This window comes from Acytostelium subglobosum (assembly GCF_000787575.1).
Source record: "Acytostelium subglobosum LB1 DNA, scaffold: scaffold5, whole genome shotgun sequence".
Taxonomy (NCBI): Eukaryota; Evosea; class Eumycetozoa; order Acytosteliales; family Acytosteliaceae; genus Acytostelium; species Acytostelium subglobosum.
In genome coordinates, this window is record NW_012236527.1 from 1 (window position 1) to 18,058 (window position 18,058).

General features: G+C 43.8%; 7 protein-coding genes across 7 annotated transcripts; 2 read left to right on the forward strand and 5 right to left on the reverse strand.

Moving 5' to 3' along the window:
• Positions 1 to 2,419: 2,419 nt before the first annotated feature.
• Positions 2,420 to 2,692, reverse strand: SAMD00019534_027600 (hypothetical protein; the record flags this gene model as incomplete). The annotated part of the gene is made up of 1 exon (XM_012900893.1): positions 2,420 to 2,692. The coding sequence occupies one exon, from the start codon at positions 2,690 to 2,692 to the stop codon at positions 2,420 to 2,422; it is 273 nt and encodes a 90-aa protein (XP_012756347.1).
• Positions 2,693 to 5,067: 2,375 nt separating this feature from the next.
• On the reverse strand, positions 5,068 to 5,405 carry SAMD00019534_027610 (hypothetical protein; the record flags this gene model as incomplete). The annotated part of the gene is made up of 2 exons (XM_012900894.1): positions 5,068 to 5,127; positions 5,202 to 5,405. The coding sequence occupies 2 exons, from the start codon at positions 5,403 to 5,405 to the stop codon at positions 5,068 to 5,070; spliced, it is 264 nt and encodes an 87-aa protein (XP_012756348.1).
• A 666-nt stretch (positions 5,406 to 6,071) lies between these two features.
• SAMD00019534_027620 (hypothetical protein) lies at positions 6,072 to 8,029 on the reverse strand (the record flags this gene model as incomplete). The annotated part of the gene is made up of 3 exons (XM_012900895.1): positions 6,072 to 6,580; positions 6,654 to 7,598; positions 7,705 to 8,029. 3 exons carry the CDS (start codon positions 8,027 to 8,029, stop codon positions 6,072 to 6,074), a joined length of 1,779 nt encoding a protein of 592 aa, XP_012756349.1.
• Positions 8,030 to 8,176: 147 nt separating this feature from the next.
• SAMD00019534_027630 (hypothetical protein) lies at positions 8,177 to 11,790 on the reverse strand (the record flags this gene model as incomplete). The annotated part of the gene is made up of 9 exons (XM_012900896.1): positions 8,177 to 8,262; positions 8,319 to 9,859; positions 9,940 to 10,193; positions 10,282 to 10,710; positions 10,776 to 10,923; positions 10,989 to 11,046; positions 11,109 to 11,316; positions 11,388 to 11,493; positions 11,567 to 11,790. 9 exons carry the CDS (start codon positions 11,788 to 11,790, stop codon positions 8,177 to 8,179), a joined length of 3,054 nt encoding a protein of 1,017 aa, XP_012756350.1.
• A 222-nt stretch (positions 11,791 to 12,012) lies between these two features.
• Positions 12,013 to 12,656, reverse strand: SAMD00019534_027640 (hypothetical protein; the record flags this gene model as incomplete). The annotated part of the gene is made up of 4 exons (XM_012900897.1): positions 12,013 to 12,030; positions 12,097 to 12,177; positions 12,241 to 12,361; positions 12,445 to 12,656. Coding segments are annotated over 4 exons (432 nt in total), but the record flags the coding sequence as incomplete, so codon positions are not given.
• Positions 12,657 to 12,847: 191 nt separating this feature from the next.
• On the forward strand, positions 12,848 to 13,899 carry SAMD00019534_027650 (hypothetical protein; the record flags this gene model as incomplete). Its single annotated transcript, XM_012900898.1, has 2 exons — positions 12,848 to 13,498; positions 13,600 to 13,899. Coding segments are annotated over 2 exons (951 nt in total), but the record flags the coding sequence as incomplete, so codon positions are not given.
• Positions 13,900 to 14,467: 568 nt separating this feature from the next.
• SAMD00019534_027660 (hypothetical protein) lies at positions 14,468 to 17,418 on the forward strand (the record flags this gene model as incomplete). The annotated part of the gene is made up of 7 exons (XM_012900899.1): positions 14,468 to 14,544; positions 14,879 to 15,994; positions 16,061 to 16,377; positions 16,476 to 16,654; positions 16,736 to 16,891; positions 16,963 to 17,112; positions 17,197 to 17,418. The coding sequence occupies 7 exons, from the start codon at positions 14,468 to 14,470 to the stop codon at positions 17,416 to 17,418; spliced, it is 2,217 nt and encodes a 738-aa protein (XP_012756353.1).
• Between the last annotated feature and the right edge of the window lie 640 nt (positions 17,419 to 18,058).

Genomic DNA, 18,058 nt, shown 5'->3' on the forward strand with positions numbered 1-18,058 from the left:
ACATTCATTGCCTTTAAACCAATCTAAAAGTGCTTGTCAAAGACATCCAGCACCTGTTGGCAACACCAGATCCCACCAACAACAAACAAAGTTCAACTATTATACATCATCAGACTCGGCTCATCAAGATGAAGCTGCATACTACATTCATTTCTGTTGGAGTAATCTACATCAACTTGTAGTTGCAACCATGAAGGATGTTTGCAGGGTGACCACCCTCACTGATGGAGCTCCACCCTCACACAAGTTGTGCGGGAGTTGAAATGCTCAAGCAGAAGTAGATTGTGCGTGAGCATGAGGCCAAGCAGACTGTTCAGCTGAAAACTTTGCACCTGGCGACATTACTGGAGTCACTCCTGGCGTGCACGCATGCACGATTCGGTTGCTCATTGTCGACCTAGCACTAACAGCAGCATCTTGCAACTCGAGAGGACTGAACAGCAACACATCTTGCTGTCACGACCACTAAAGATGACACTGCACTTTTTACATCACGTGAGTGCAGGACAACAGCATCAAGACAGCAACATGGCAGCGATCAGTAGAAGTACTCATAAATGAACAAGCACATTGTATCCAAACAACCAACAGCAGGCTCTTGTTTATATGTATGATCTCGTTCCATGGCAGCTCTCTTGTTCGTCTATATCTATTATCTACATCCATTGATAGCATGTCAGTGAGCATGTCTGGTCCCACATGGAATAGCAGGGCGAGACAGTACCAATACCAGATCAGGTTCGATGCTGGACCGGCAACAGAGAGACATACAAGCCAAAGTGGAGGATGATGTTGTGAAAGTGCGTCCGGCGACCATTCAAGAGCTGAGGAGTCTATACGACAATGGTTCGTCACTACGCAGGATCGTGCTCAAGGGAGACATCGCCAAGCATTTGAGGTGCACAGTGACGTCATTCAATGGAAGAGCGAAGATGGATGTCCGATTCGATGGATTGGGTATCGACCATGTGACTCAATCCAAGATCCTGGGGGATGTGAAAGAGGAGCTCGGCGATTTGATCGATGACCTGAACGACACAATTACAGGTGGCAATGGCGGCGCAGAGGACGATGATGCAATGGAGGAGTACCAACAATACTACAATATGTCGGTGCAGTTGAGACAAGAGCTAGATGCACGAGTGAGCGATGGCGCCCAGAGCCTAGAACAAGACTTCTACACAAGTGTCCTTGCCAGTATGTTCCTCTGTCTCTATTGTATGATCTGACCATCACTTTGTCGCCAATGGAATGCTTGGCCTGCATCCGCATGTCGACCTGGGCACCAGTGTTGTCACCAATGTTGTCGTCGCCATTGTTGTTGTCGCCAGTGTTGTCACCAGTGTTACCGCCACTGTCTTGGTCTCCATCACTGTCGCTGACGGACCCTCCAGCATTGTCATAAATATCCATGCCCTCGCTAATGTCGTCCTCTCGATCGTCGTCCACTCGATTGTCGTCCTCGTGATGGTCTTCCACTCCATGGTCCTCGCCATTGTCGTCCTCGCCATTGTCGTCCTCGCCAATGTAGTCCTCGTCGCTGAATGCGAACGTGTCGCTCTGCATGGTCTTGTGGTAAGTGATGTCTTGAGGATGGTGGACCTCTCTCATCAAGTTAAGAAGGCGGTGTGGCGCGCGCAGGATGTTGGCCGACGTGTCAAAGGTGACAAGTGCTTGATCAAAGGCTTGGGACAAGCTGACCATCTTTCCCTTCTTGTTCAGACCATCATTCAGGTACACCTGGAACTCAGACTTGAATATGTTCTTGACATGCTGCTGGAAGTGAGGGCTCTTGGTCTGGAAGCACTCCAGTAGCTTCTTGACCAACGACTTGGTGACAGCAGAAGGTGGAGCAGACCAGGAACGATGCGCCGCAGGTCCAAGTCGATCAAAGGAGTGTGCTAACGTTGTGAGTGTAAGTTTATATATATATATATATATATATATTTATTTATGTTGACATAAACATTACTAACCTTCATGCCTTCGTTTAGATGTGGATGAGCTGGGTGGTCATTACCATGCCGCTTCATGTGCTTGATGGGCCTGTCGATGCTGGTGTTGTTGATGTTTGCGCTTGTTACCAAACACCAGCAGCAACGGTACAGAGAATTGGTCTGGTAAACGTTGTATAGACCAAGGGCTTTGCCAAGGACCTGAGGAAGCTGTTGAACGGGAGGAAGAAGTTCAGCATGACCGTGCCAACTGGGCAGGACGACAAGCAGCTTCAGCATGCAGGACATATCGAAGCATCCAACTAGTGTGATGTGTAGATGGGATCACCATTGTCTGTACCGTTGTGTATATTCCACCGTCAAGGGCAGCCTTCAGCAGAATGTCCTAAATATTAACATATGTATATACATTAGCATCACAGCAACAGCAATAGCAACAGCAACAGTAGCCAGCCGGTTAATGATCACACATTGACACCGTGGTCCACTGGTCGGCAAAACAGAGATCGGCAGAGACATGACAGTTCTTGGCCTTGGATCGCGGAGTGATGTGCTTGGCCACGGACTGCAGCATCGAGGTCTTGTACTGGATGTGCCTGGTCCACCTCAAACACAGTCGTGTCAGAACCCAGAGGCAGTCTGAGTGCGCGAGTGTCCATTCCCGCGCCAAGCAGAACGATCTGCTTGATCGACTTCTCGTTCTCCATGATCACTTCATCGATGTACTTGGTTCGCATGTATATCCTATCAGCAGTCGATGGTGTTCCTAAGGTGCGAACAAGAGTGTAAGCATGCATCCGATGTCATTCTTGAACATCATCCACCATGCATACCCAGAGGAAGGCAGGAGAGCGACCTTCGAATGTTTGAATCAGCTCATCCTGTGATGTGATATGGCCCATGCCTGCATCGAACAGCCTGCTCCGGACGATCGGGTGGTTAAAGAGACCGGCATGGCGGAGGACATGGCCTGGATGGATTGGACAACCAGCTCTTTGGCCCTCTGGTGTGGTGCAGAAGAAGGGGTCGTAGATGATGGTGGCGATCAACCTGAATGCCGCCACATAGATCGATGTCCGGGCCACGCCATGGTTAATGAATAATGTGCAGTGTGAAGGACTTGTTGGCCAAGAAGGCCTCATTTAGACGGCTTTATTTCCGTTTCTTGCTCTCTCTCTTCATCTCAGACTTGTAGTCATCCCAGCTGGCATTCATATCATCATCTCCTGGTCGTCGTCATCATTGTTGTCTGGGTCCGGTGTGGTCACGTCTCTGGGCGATGACATGAATGACAATTTGAATGGGTTCATTAGAGAACCTGGAGAGCTGCCGCCATCATTGGATGCGGAAAGTCGCCCACGCTTGCCAAGAACTGTGTTGCTTCCAGGGAAGTGAGATGATGTATGAGGGGAGCTTCGAGGAGATGACATTGGCGAGGAATGAGGAGTGGAACCAGGTGTGGTGCCAGGTGATGACATTGGAGAGGAATGAGGAGTGGAACTACGGGAGGAGCCAGGAGAGGTAACAGGAGTGTAGGGAATGTCTAACTCATAAGGAGCAATGTTTGGCCATGGGAGACCCTGATGGTAGGGTGCATACAATCTGGCTTGGAACTTGGCAACTTCTCGTGCCATGATGCCTTGTGCCAGGGGTGTATTTCCAGAATGGCTTGCTTGTAGCTCCAAAAAGTTGGTTTGGTGTAACAAAGCATACGACCCCTTCTTTCTCTACCCAACTTTGAGGCTTGGAAGTAGGTGCCAAAGTCTGTGCCTGGGTGTTTAATGGCACATGTTGATGGCCTTCGTTGTCCTCATTATTATTCGCCCATGTGGATTCATGCATTCTTTGCCAGAGTTTGCCAAATCCTGCTCAGCAATGCAAGGCTCTGGGACTCCTTGGCAACTTGGCCGGAAGATCTTACTCCATATGTCCCGTTTTCTCTCGTACAGTTGGGAGTACACCATTATAAAGAATGGATTTCCGGATGGAAACGCCAGTTGGAGAGAAAGAGCTGGAGGGTTGGGCAGTGGGAGGTCCTGTGGAATCAGTGTCACAGGATTGAGAACTTGGAAGAAATTAAAGGTATTGCCATGGGTCCTGCTGTAGAACTTGGTGCTTGTCCTTACGAGCATATTGGTCAGGAGTTGAAATAGTTGTCTCACTTGGGACAGGTATGGGTTGGGTCAGAGTATTGAAATGGTGGTTGTATCGATTGTGCAACAACTTACCATTGACATAAACATCGTGGGCCAGACTGGGATTTTGTGGTGCCATGATGGTAGTGCAAAGCATAAGTTGGGAGAACCGATTGTTTTCTCTTATGTTTGCGTTCTGTGCCCTCCCTTGGTATCTCGGAGGAAAGTCATTGTTCAGTTGGACCGTACTTGTTACCTTTGGATTACCACAACTGAGTGGAAGTGCTTCTCTGTAGTCTCTGTGACCATAAAAGGTCAGACGGAGAAAGTCCAATGTTCCTTCAGGGAACAAAGATACGTCCTGATTGAAGAGATCAAAGTCATTATTGGCATATCGATCGTAGATGAGAAACTTAGAAATAAAATGTTAAATCCACATGCCCTCTCCATTGGCATCCTGGTGTGTAAGACAACGATTATTAGATTAATAGTGGCTCATTTGACATGGGGTGATTGAGAGCTTACCTACCCAAAGTACAATGCCCTTCTCATGAGGAGAGACAAAAACGTCGTTTCCATTGTAGTTTGGTACTGTATCGGAGCCAGGTGGCTGAGTCCCCTTGTTTCGAAAGTCGTTGTTGTAGGCGACAAAGTTTTGGATCTCCTGGTTGTTGGTACGCAACAGGTGTTGGGCTTACACAATTATATATATATGGATAGATGACACGCGTTGAGCTGGCATCTAATAGAATTGAGTTCCAAAGCCAAGACTGTATATATGGCGTGAGTCTCCATCATAATGGCGAGAGTCATCATGATAGCGGAGACAACCGACTACACTAATCACACGTACGCTCATGGATGACCGTACACAATAAATACCCGGGACTGTTAGTCACTACTGGACAACAATTACCCTTACCCCCTATTATCTGTCTATATTATTACTATCCACGCCATAACTATACACTAAAGTCTTACAACAGGGGGACGACCTTTCCAAAGGAGCTTCGGCTGGATAGATGATACTTTCCAGTCTTGATTGGAGGAGTGTTTTTAGTTGACAGGATTCCAAGTGTTGAAGCTAATGGAAGATTGGTAGTTGACATACCTTGAACAACGGCTCGGTCATATCAGAGTCATAATATAAATATAAATCACTGTAATGGGGCATCTTGAAGATGAGCCACCAATCCACATTATGTTGGTCCTGTTCGCTTTGGAAGATTGCAGTGTCCCTCTGGCACCTGATCGAATGAGTGTTACCAAAGAAGAACAAGGTGATAAACACCAACACAAATATGTACTTGTGCATAGTTGAGTAAGTGACAGAATAATAACGGCTTCAATGGATAGTTGTTACTTATAAGAGATGAACTTCATTAACAAGAATTTATTATTGAGATTAGATTCAGTGCTCTCAAAATGCCTTCCACGCTACCTGAGTAAAACTTCTCTCAGTGGGCACTCTGGTTCATCTACTTGTTGTCTCACACCTTATATACATGTCTCTCCCAGACAAAGAAGAGTCGTTGGTCATTTGGTGGATCACTATCCTCACATATTCTTGGCAGCATCTCGCTCGAAAGTGCTCTCAAAATGCCTTCCATATTACGTCCTGGTCAACTCGTCTTGGCTTCGATACGTCTTGGACGCAATCAAGTTTGAAGTTTCCGATTATTGGCTTGCTATAGAACATGTCATCATTTCAGCCGACTGTATTGGCCAGTTGCAATGGCTGCGCAAGAAACGAATGTGGAGAGCTACTAGTCTCCATCACCACTCGTTGATTGCCCAACCACACTCATAATCATCAACATAGAGATAAAGTTTACTGTACAGGAGTTGTCCATCAGTGTCGAATGGATACATCTCTGGCAGTGGCTCCACAGGTCAATGGATTTGTATTTCTCCTATGAACTGTGGGTCCAACTCCACAAGCAACTGAGATTCAGTTTATTACACAAGTTTGCCCAATAGTTTAGTTGTCGCCCTTATCCTTGTTACCAGCAACGCGATCAAAATACACCAATGGGCTGTTCAAGAAGTTGCCAACATCAGTTGGGGCAATGTAGATAGTTGCACCCTTCAAGGCCTTGGCCTTGATCTTGGCCATCTCGATCTCTAGGAGTGCTGGGAACTTTGCAAACAACTCTCCTTGCATTTCAGACGCCTTCCTCTGTGCATCGGCAGCCACCAACAGAGCTTCGGCATCACGTTGTGCTGACTGTAGCTTGGCCTGAGCCTCGGCAATGACAGCCTGGTTCTTTTGAGCCAGAGCAATGTTGTCAGTCTCAGCCTTTAACCTAGCCTCTGTGGTCTTGATGTCATACTCCTTGACAAGAGTGGCCTGCTTGGTGGTGAACTCGGCAGATGTGACAGACTGACCGGCCAACTTCTTTGCAATTTCGGCATCCAGAACTTTAATTGTCTCGATCTGGAGACGAGCCAACTCGATACCATACTCGCTTAGGTCCTGAGCAAGATGGTCTAAAGATATAAGAAGTATTAGTAATCGTTTATAACAACCCTTTGAAATAAATATATATATATGTATACTTACACTTGACACGATCTTGAATGGTCTGGACACTCTCGTCAATCTTTTGACCTGGCTTGGTGGAGTTGAAATACATGACCTCTTGGAGGGTGGACAATTGGATGGCCTTGCCCATGTCAGCGAACGACACATTTTCAATGTGTGGGATGATTCCCTCTTTGCCTAACTTGGTGATGGCCATCTCGGGGTCGACGATCTTAAAGGCAACAACCAAGACAACTCCAACGCGGAGGGAGTCTCTTGTTTGGAAGATCTTAAGGTTGACCTCATCGGAAGATGCATTCTTATTGTCCAGCAAGGCCTGTTGCTTGGTCTCCTTGCTTGGGAAAAGGCAGGTCTGGAGGGAGGTGGCAACGAATCCATCAAAGTTGTGAGTTGGGGAGTCGATAACCACTGGCTTTCCATCCTTTGGTGGTGGGATGATGGTCAAGATACCATTGTTGTAGGTGATGGCCACCTCTCCAGTGTGAGGGATGATACGCTTGATTGATCCATGCTCGACGTAGGTATCAGTGGCGGCAAAGTAGAGGTGTGCCTTGTTACCCTTCTCCTTTTGAACGAGATTGAACTGGGCATCGACGTAGACGTATGGCTCACGTCTAGACTCCAAGATCACTGGCTGAGTACCGATCCAGACCTTGGCCAACTTTCCGGCTGGAACACGCAAGATGTTGATGGTGCTGTGCTCAATGTATGGCTCGTTCTGGCTCACAAAACCAGTGCGCTCATCAAACTCGAACGTTGGGTCGATGATGACGTGTGGACCCTCACCATAGAGAACTGGTCTGTTCTTGGAGAAACCCTTGGCGTAGTGACCAGCTGGGACGTTGATAACATGCTTTCCATAGGCACCAAAGTAGTGGTCAGTCTTGTTGACTGGTCCAATGTACTTAATAGTCACTGTTGGGTCTGGAGTGTAGACAGTAGAGAATCTTTTGCCTCTTGGGTCTGTGTTTTAAGGAAGGAAGATTGAGAGAGAAATAAAAGAAGGGGGAGTAAGAATGTGTGTGGTGTGAAGCTAGAAGTTATAATCTATGATGAATAAAACACATACCAAACAATTCTGCAACTTGGTTACGGTGTCCAAGGACATACTGGCTAACATCGACACGTGAAAGACCTCTACCAAGAAGTGGATTGTCAGTGAAGGCACTCTTGTCCACGTTGCTGTTGAAACGTTCCAAAATGATTCTTGAGGTCTCCTCGGCTGAGGCATTGGCAAAGTCCGAACGGATTACAATGTGGGACACGGTGAGCTCCTCCTGAGGCGAAGATGATGAGTAGTCGTGGTCATGCTCCGAAGTGAAGGTGGCTGCCTCCAGATTCTTTCTCTTGTCTCCTGTTGCTGCTGGGTTTGGTGATGTATCTCCAGAGTTCATTATTGTTATTATTATAGTTTATATGTTTGATGATATAATTGTACAATGAGTTGTTCACAATATAAATAAAGTGAAATTTATGATTAGGTTGAACCAAAAAAAACAGATATTTGTCAAAAATAAATTAAAATAATCATTTGTGAACCGTTAGTTTTTTTGTGACGTCACCCCAGGTCTGAAGCTTGATTTAGAGTTGTACAACGAGCTTGGGACCCAAAGATGACAACACCGATCTTATTTTATTATTATTATTATTATTTGTATTGAACTGTGGCTTGATTGGATTTACCCTTCTTAAACGCCGAGCCGTTAAGTTTTGGATCGGTCGACGCCTGGAACGTTAGCATCGTATCAGCACCCTTTGGACGGGCATTGTTATAGGTGATCGATTGAGTGAATTGCACCTTCAACCTCACACCAGTAAGTCTCTGAACTTGTTGGACGAGAACTGTGACAATCTCAGAGACAGCTTCATATCCGTTGATGCCCAGGTCGAGGACAAAGTCACGCTGGGGTGGCTTGCAGTGGATCACAAGGAAAGTATCACGATTGGGTGACACTGATATGGAAGTGATATCGACCAGAGGTGTGCCATACTTCTTGACCTTATAGTTCTTGGGGTCATGCTTGTAGATGTTGGCATTGGTGACCACGATACCTCTCTTTTGTGGTGTGCCCTTTGGATTCACCTTGATGACATAGTCGGCAAACAGTACCTCTGTGTCACCGTAGGTCTGGAACAGTGACTGCATCGCTGCCACGTATTTGGCCTGATATGGATTGGTGGTCTTCTCCAGGTAGTCGGCATCAAATACTCGCGAGCAACTCCAAGGCTTGTTGCCTCGGAATAGATCGAGGGCCAGAACCTTCTGACGCATAGCAGGAGCACCACCACCCAAGGAGAGGACCATCTTCTCTGCACGCCAAGTGTTGTGTACTTTGTGTAGGAGCTCTACGGCACGGTTGAGAACAGTGGGATGCTTTGGCCACAAGATGTTCTTGCCCCACTTGGGATCTGCTTTGACGCCAGTCATGACGCGGTTCAACTCACGGAACCACTTCTTGAAGCGATAACCACGATAGAACAGTTGTATCTTAATGGCTGCCTTGCGTTGGTTCCACTTACTACGTGCCACGTAACCTCTCCATGTCTTTTGGATCAAAGTGGCGATCCTTGGTAGCTCGGCCTCACGTTTCTCCTCAAAGAAGAAGAGTGTGGTAGGATTCCTAATAAAGACCTTTGTCTTTCCCAAGCGATACTCCTCCTTGGAGATGTTGTGCGCTGCAAGAATGGCCTCAACCGCTTGCTTGGCAGAGCCCTTGAAGGTGGGCCACGTGCTCTTTGATGTCATCTTGTAGCGTTGTGAGAAACGCTCGTATGTCTGACGGTTGGCAAATCCGGCACGGCGCACTCTGACATTCTCTAGGAGACCCAAGTATCTGACCTGATGGCGGACTCGCTCCTCATCAATGACACCAGGCTGTTTGTTATCATTGGATTTGATGCATCGGACATAGTGAGGTGAGCATGCCAAAAGTGTGGCGATCAGGGCATTCATGGCGGTCCTAAACTGTGAACCTGCTGTCTCTGGTCTCTTCTTTGAGTCTTCTGGCTTGGGTGATGGGAAGATGCTCCTCACAAGTGGATCGGATGATGTTTGCATTGCGTTGATCAGATCCATAAACAAGGTGTCCTTGTTCTTGTCCAAGAAGCCAGTGACATCATAGGTGACATCACCTGCATAATGCTTAAGTCTAAAGCAGTTCTCTCCAATCGATCGATCCCTTGTGCTCTGATAGCTCTGAAAGTGTGCATTCTTTTCGAATGTACTTTGGATATTTGAGATGATGAAATGTTAGTGCATTCATTCAGTTGGAGTACTAGGGTAATAACATTATAATAAACATACCTTTCTATTTGGTTGAGGAACGTTTGGTCCGTTGACTTGGCAATTAGACATGATTCATCCAACAATGAAAACATACCCATGACCTTCTTCTCGATGAGCTCACAGATTGGTTTGTTGTTGAAGTACTCGATATTCTTCCACTCGATACCCTCTCTGATATACTCCTCCTGCTCACTCTTGAGTGTCAACTCGATAAAGAGTTGTTGGAGCTTCTCATTACAGTAGTTGATATTCAATTGTTCGAAGCTGTTTTTCTGTTTGATGAACGTATAATATACAATAGTTAGTATTGTGTTGATCAGCTGGCCACTGTTAGTGTTGCTGCGGAGTAGTACTACTTACATCAAACACCTCGAAACCATAAATATCAAGGATGCCAATGACCAATCCTTTCTCATTACAGTTGATCTCATGATTGATCCTGGACACGAGCCATTGGAACAAACGTTCGTAGAGAGCCTTGGCCAAGGCATCACGTGAGAACACTGCCTGTGCATTGTCCAGTGGCACAGCAATCACAGAGTATCGCTTTCCAACACCAGTGTTGATCGAACGATAAGTGAGTGCACGTGACAGAAATTGTTGATCCACCTTTAGACAGCTGGCAGCCGCTGCCAAAGACTTGGTGTCTGAGACACCGACATGGTTCTGTCCAACCTTTTGTTCGGGTAGGTCGGCAAAAGTGATGTTTCCAATGTGTAGGATAGCTGCCAGAGATCTCCAAATAGATATCTGCTCATTCTCCTTCAGACCAAGTGTGTCCATCGCTCTCTAGTAGGAGATATTGATGATTAATATGTATGTATTGTTGGTTGAGGAGTGCTACTTCAACCTACCAAGACAGCTTTGAAGTCAGCAACATCATCGATCGTATTGACATCGACACAGTTGCTCACTTTCAGATAGTTATAGGCTTGTGCATTTGAGGTGAGTCCTAGTTCAGACAACTTGTTCTGTGGTAATCCTTTGAGCAATTGATAGAAGCTATATATGATGATGACTATTAGTTGTTTGAAAGATATCTATCTATTTGATGGAGGGATAGTTACATATGGAAACTCCTTTCGCCATTGGCTCGACCAACAACTCTGGACTTCTCCAATAAGTCTATTGTGGTGGATTTGTCAGCACTGTGATATGTATTTGTTTTGTCGTTTGATGAACCTTACAGTTTGTGATCTTTCCACCAGTTGGTACACCAGCTTGATTGAATTGCATCTCCATATATTTGCCGAAACGAGAGCTGTTGTCGTTTCTCAATGTCTTTGCATTGCCAAATGCCTCCAACAAGGGATTGGACTCTAACAACATCTTTGTGATCCTGTCTCCCTCCAAAGTTGCTTTGTTGCTTACAAAGGCCAAGAACTGCATGATTTTCTGTTTGATCATTGTCAGAAAAGGTAATGAATGAATGAATGAATGAATGAATGAATGAACAGATAGTTTACCTTGCTTGCCTCTGTCTTTCCAGCACCAGACTCTCCACTGATAATGACACATTGTTTCTCCTGGTTCTGCTTCATTGATCTATAGGCATCGTTTGCCAATGCATAACTAGATAGATAAAGGTAAAAGGCACACTGTTGGTGATAATACTGATACTTCTTCTAACTAATTAATGTCTTACATATGTGGAGGCATTTCATATTTGTATCGTCCATTGTATGACTTTATGTCGCTATCGTTATAGATGTTCATCTTCTTGAAAGGATTGGATGAGATGACTACATCGCCAATGTATGTGTAGATTTGGTCAGCCTTGTGACGTGTGATGAGATTCTCTATGAACTCATTCTCGGTGATCTGGTTCATCAGGACAAAGTCCGGAACACCTTCACCTTTCTTGTACATCTTGTTGTTGTTGCTACTATTATTAAAGAGAGAAATAAATAAATGTACAAATAATCGATTGATTGATTGATAGGTATTAGGTTGGTCGGTTTGTGTAGATTTATAGTTAGATATTGGTTTTGGTACAAAGGACAAATAGTTTTAGCCAATTTATTTGAATCAAATTTGACCCACCCAACCTTTGTTGGGTTGTCTTTTGGATCATCACTGACTAGCTGTTGTTCTGTTGATTGGCACCCACTGTTTTGTCATTGTTGTGATGTTGTGAGTAAACCAAGTATGTCTGGACATTAAAAAGGGACTTACCTTTGGAGCGTCTGTAAAGAGTCGCATCGCATGGACAGCCCTGGTCTCTGTCAATGTAAACCTATGATACATTAGTGCCGGCTGAGAATGTCCTCATAAGTGTTAATACTTGTTATAACAAATCAACTATCATATCACACTTACGACGATAATCAGATCACCTCTTTCAACACGGATTCTTATCCATTTGTCTTGGGTGTCTCGAACATCAAAGAAGCCACTACCATCAAGAATGAACCTGATCTCTTCGTCATCATGCAAATGTCTGGAGTTTGGCAAGCGATGTTGGTGTGAGTGGCTTCCATTGCAACACGTCATCATCATCATCAGTCGTCTTATTAATAATACTCTTCAAAGAATATCTTTAACTTGTCATCAAGACCTGGAGTGTCATTGTTCAGCTTGACCTCGTCTCTGTTCTTGTAGCCACGCTCCTGACATATAGAGGCCAACTTGTTGGTGTAGTCATCCATTGGCATCGGATAGTAGTGGATTTTGATGGCATTCAATTGCTCCACTGATACATTGCTTGATGGATCATCAAAGTAATAACTCCTCATTATTATTGTTGTTTTTGTTAATATGTGTATGTTTGTGTGTGATGAGTAAATAACTAATGAATGGTAAATAACTACTGAAGTGGGAAAGTGGGAATCAGACTTTGTTTTTGTCGTTCGTCTTTTGCTTTCAACTCACCCAATATCATACATATATAAATAATACAAATAATATATATAAATATAATTAATCAATGCCAAATAGTAGTAAATCATCATCCTCCACTCACTCGATGGATGCTCAAGAGAGGGCCCTTTTGATATGTGGACGTGCCAACGACCTTTTAAGCTTGATCGGGGGAGGAAATAACCATCCAGATATCGATGCTTGTCACATCACTACAGAGGACCATCAACACACAGAGCATTGTAGTCATCATCATCAATCAACTAATGAAGCCGTGGACCATCATCAGCACACAGAGCATTGCAACCATGATGATGACGACAAAATAGAACATTCATCGCTGCAAAAGGAGGATGAAGATGAAGAGGAAGGCTTGGAAGCAGCTGACGACGAAGATCAGATCATTGATGAAGCCAAATCATTATTTAATCAAGCATTGTCAATCGATCAAGGTTGTATCGATGCACTCATTGGTCTCTCCTTCATTGCTGGTCTGGACAACGATGATAAGCACTCTGAAGACCTCTTGAACAGGGCAGAGGCCCTTGCACCTGGCGATCAACGAATCCATGCCCTCAGAGATGCCCTTAAAGAAAAGATTGAGAGGGCTGAGCGTTTACAGAGACAATCTGAGGAGCAAGAATCTGGCAATGGTGGTGATGATCTTGAAGGTGTCCTAGAGGTGGGCAATGTGAAGGATGTTCCATTCTTGTTCCACGTAAGATCTGATAATGGCTGTTGAGGAGATAAGGAAGGGGATTACTAGGAAGCACAATATGTGAATGACTTACTGATTGACACAACGTTGACCTACCACAGAAAGGATCTGCAACCAAGAAATTCATTGTTACTCTGCGACAGATATTCGACAGATTCGATGCAAACAAGGACAACTCGCTGAGTCTAAAGGAGTTGCAAGCCTACTCGATGGCAGTCAATGGACAACAACTAGACAAACAGACTGTCCAGTTCTTGTTGCACACATACAACTCTGACAAGAGAGGTCTAACATTCACAGGTTTTGTCGAACTCTACATTAATCAAACAATAGAGGACCCTTCTGAAACCTTTAAGGATCTATCTACGCTTGGATTCGATGCAACTCTGAGTAAGAAGTTGTGAGTATAATTAAAGAGGCATTGTTGTTGTTGTTGTTGTTGTTGTTGTCATGTTCAACATCATCAACATCATCATCATTGTTAGGCAGTGATAACATTACTACTATCACTACTATTGTTATTATTATTATTATTACTACTGCTGATTGTAGTTGAAGGGTTTGGATCATAGTCATAATGATTGTAGAATGTCCTGACGATTGCAGAGTCCTTCTCTTTGGAATTGAGTCCATAGATATTAACAGGGATTGGTACTTTGATCTGCTGCTGCTGCTGATCACGTTTGAAGTTTACAAAGACATTCATACAGGACATGTTGAGCCAATACTGTACAGGCAAACCTTGAGCCTGCTCCAGTGAATGCTTGAGTGATTGGCATTGTAGACTTTGATGTGTTTGTTCACCGACCACTTGAGTGGCAAGAGAGATAGAATTGCTTTCAGAGTTGTATAACTCTACAAGTATTTGTTGGGATCATTACCATTTTATGTATATTAGTGATCCACCAATAGTCTATTAAACATCTTGCTTCTTCTGATTACCTACCAACTCTATGATTCAGTGAGGCAATGTCAACGATCAGCTCAACTACAAAGGTGACATTCTCGACAGGTACCTTTGTAGTGAACACTAGATCAATGGTGAAGTGTGTGTCTATGGGAGTATCAAGTTGGTTTGGTGATATTGTCACATTGTCAATGCTTATACAATCCATATTTATTATTATTATTATTATTATTATTATTATTACTACTTGTTATGAACAACAACAATGAAAAGCTGATGAAAAAAACGAACGAGTAATTATTGTTAACAAAGACACACTTACAACAAATACAGATACACAAAATGGACGACGACGACGACGGAATAGAGTTAAACCTATCATTTACTGTACCTAAACCAAAGATACAACCTAATGTCGTAGATCATGTTGTTAAAGTTAATAATAACAACAACAATAACAATAATAACAAAAGCAACAACAATTTATACCTGTCAACTGAGACGTCTACCAAGGTAGACAAACGATCAAATGGTGATAAACCAACAACAAAGACATCCAAGACAAAAACAACAACAAGTACAACTTCAACAACAGCACCAGCTAAACATATTAGATATAAAGTGGATGATGGCGAACAGGTCAATCATTACTCGTCAGAGGTCAACAAGTATAGACAGTTGGAGAAGGGCAAACGAATGGACCTCAACTACAAGCCCAACCTTCCCAACATTGAACCAAAGCTCAAGGAGATTGACAGTTCAGAGGTGTTTAGCAAGGGACACTTTGGTGACTTGGAGCTCTGTGCCGCTCTTACCGACAACTTGACCGGTCACATGCAGCTGAAGCAACCGACACACATCCAATCAGCATCCATCCCACACATCCTCAAGAAGAAAGATGTCATGGTCAAAGCTCAAACAGGCAGTGGCAAGACACTTGCCTATATGATACCCGTGGTACAGGAACTCTCCATCAGACCTCAGCGTATATCTCGAGCTGAGGGCTGCTACTGCATTATTGTGGCACCCACACGCGAGCTTGCATTGCAGATCTTTGAAGTGCTACAGAAGCTCTTGAAGCCTTTCCATTGGATAGTACCTGGTCTGATCATGGGTGGTGAGAGTAGGGACAGCGAGAAGGCAAGGCTAAGGAAGGGCATCTCGATATTGGTCGCCACGCCTGGACGTCTACTGGACCATCTCAAGATGACACAGAGCTTCATGGTGCAGAATGCTCAATGGCTGGTATTGGACGAAGCGGACCGTCTCTTGGATCTTGGCTTTGAAAAGTCAATCAATGATATCATAACCATCATGAACCAGAAACAACAGACAAGAGACAAACGACAGAACATATTGGTGTCTGCAACGTTGAGTGAAGGAATCAATCGTCTGGCATCTCTGAGTCTTGTTGACCCAGTCTATGTTAGTGTCGAAGGTCAATTGCACACTGATGAAAATGGACAGCTCAAAGAGGAGGGCTACGTCGCACCCAAACAACTGGATCAGTACTATGTCGAGGTGGAGTCAAAGGAGAGACTGGTGTCCTTAGTGGCTTTCTTAAAGTGGAAGACAACTAGTTCATTGATGTATGTAGACAATACATCACTCATACACACAAATATCAATCCCAAGTACTGACGATTAACATATAGGTCTGGAGGAGCATCAAAGATTATCATTTTCTTCTCATCATGTGATTCGGTTGAGTTTCATCACTACCTCTTCTCCAATGTTAAGCTGGATGCAGATCGATCTGGACAGAATGCACAAAAGGCCAACTCCATCTTTAAGGATGGTGGAACGGTTGTCGACAAGGATGGAACAGTCAAGAAGGATGAGATCAAGAAACTGCCATTGTTTGCTGCTACTCTCTACAAACTGCATGGTGATATCGAACAGAAGCAGAGAACAGATACCTTTTTGAACTTTAAGAAGGCCAAAGAGGGAATACTCTTGACAACTGATGTTGGTATGTTGTTGTTATTATTGTTATTGTTGTTGTTCTGTTATCAATGTCATTATTATTAACTCTTTATCTACTATAACATTTAACATTGACAACAATAGCTGCACGTGGACTTGATTTGCCAGAGGTCAATTGGATTGTCCAGTATGATCCATGTTCAGATACCAAGGAATACATTCACAGAATAGGAAGAACAGCAAGGCTAGGTCATACTGGCTCTGCTCTCATATTCCTTACACCGAGTGAGAGGAAGTATATAATGCACTTGAATAAGTACAATGTAAGTTATGACCACTTCCTTCGATTGATGGACTTGTTCATCTGACACCCCACACAACAACCCGTTGTACAACCACAATAGATCGAGCCAACAGAGATGAATGTTACAACTATTCTACAGAGTCTTTACCATACGACCGAGGGTCAACTCAAGAAGACCATCAAGTCCACTCAACTTGAATCTCAAGTTCATGATTTACAACTTACAATGGAGCGATACGTTCTGGAAGATGAAAAGGTATTGTGTTTGTTGGATTGAGTGATCAACCTATATTAACTCACCTCTCTCTATACACATTTTCATAATAGGGTACTGAGTTGGCCAGGTCAGCATACCAGTCATCTCTGCGAGCATACGCCACACACAAGACACTACTGAAAAGTGTGTTCCACATTGGATCACTGCATCTTGGTCATGTGTCCAAGAGTTTTGCCCTTAGAGAGACACCTTCAGAATTGGTATGTTATCATCAAATGACAATCAATACACACTTCTGATGGCAACTTACTGACTGACAACTATGATCTCCAATATCACTGTAGAACAAAATAACAGCAAAGCAAGACAAGGTAGCAAAGAAGGAGGACGACTTGAAGAAGTTGCAAAAGACAACAGACTTCAAGATGAAGAACTACTTCCAGACCAATGAGTTTGGAAATGGACTTGGTGCCAACATGGCAAACTCTACCAACAAGAAGAGAACGTTTGTGGATCACACTCACACCACCAGTGGCGCCAATAAAAAGGTTAGATCTGACCTTTGAACCAGATTTATCTTGTCCTTGTTTATTGAGTTTAACACTTCACTTGAAGTTCGCAAAACAAATAAAATTGTAAATTTAATGAAAAACAAATAAAATTTAATTGGGTTGGTTTGGTGGGTTGAGAGGGAACCAACAACAAACCACCTCAACTCCACATCTCCTCAGCAACACATTCAAGAACTAAACTTCTACCTACTGAGACCTACAAACAAATAACAAACAAATAACTAAACTACAGTACTACTGTACCCTTGACCTTGGAACTACCTTACCTTTCTACTTTGATTGAACTGACCAAACAAACAAATTAATTAAACATAACAAAAAAACTTGACTTGACATACTTGTGACGCTGTCTTTGACTATTTACCTGACCTTACTTACTTCTTACTTACTTTGAACAATATATTGACCTACTCTTGTTGTCTATCTCTTTGATTGATTTACTAGTGTATACTGAGCCTATCTACCTCATCCTCTACAACCTATTATTACCCACAAACAAACAAGGTAAATTAATTTGGAGGGAATTGTATTTGCTTTATTGAACGTTGCTAATAGTCTCACCCTTTCTTTCTCCTCAATTCTATTCTCTTCTTCCATTTCTTATCTCTCCATCTCTTCTCCTTTATCTCTTCTC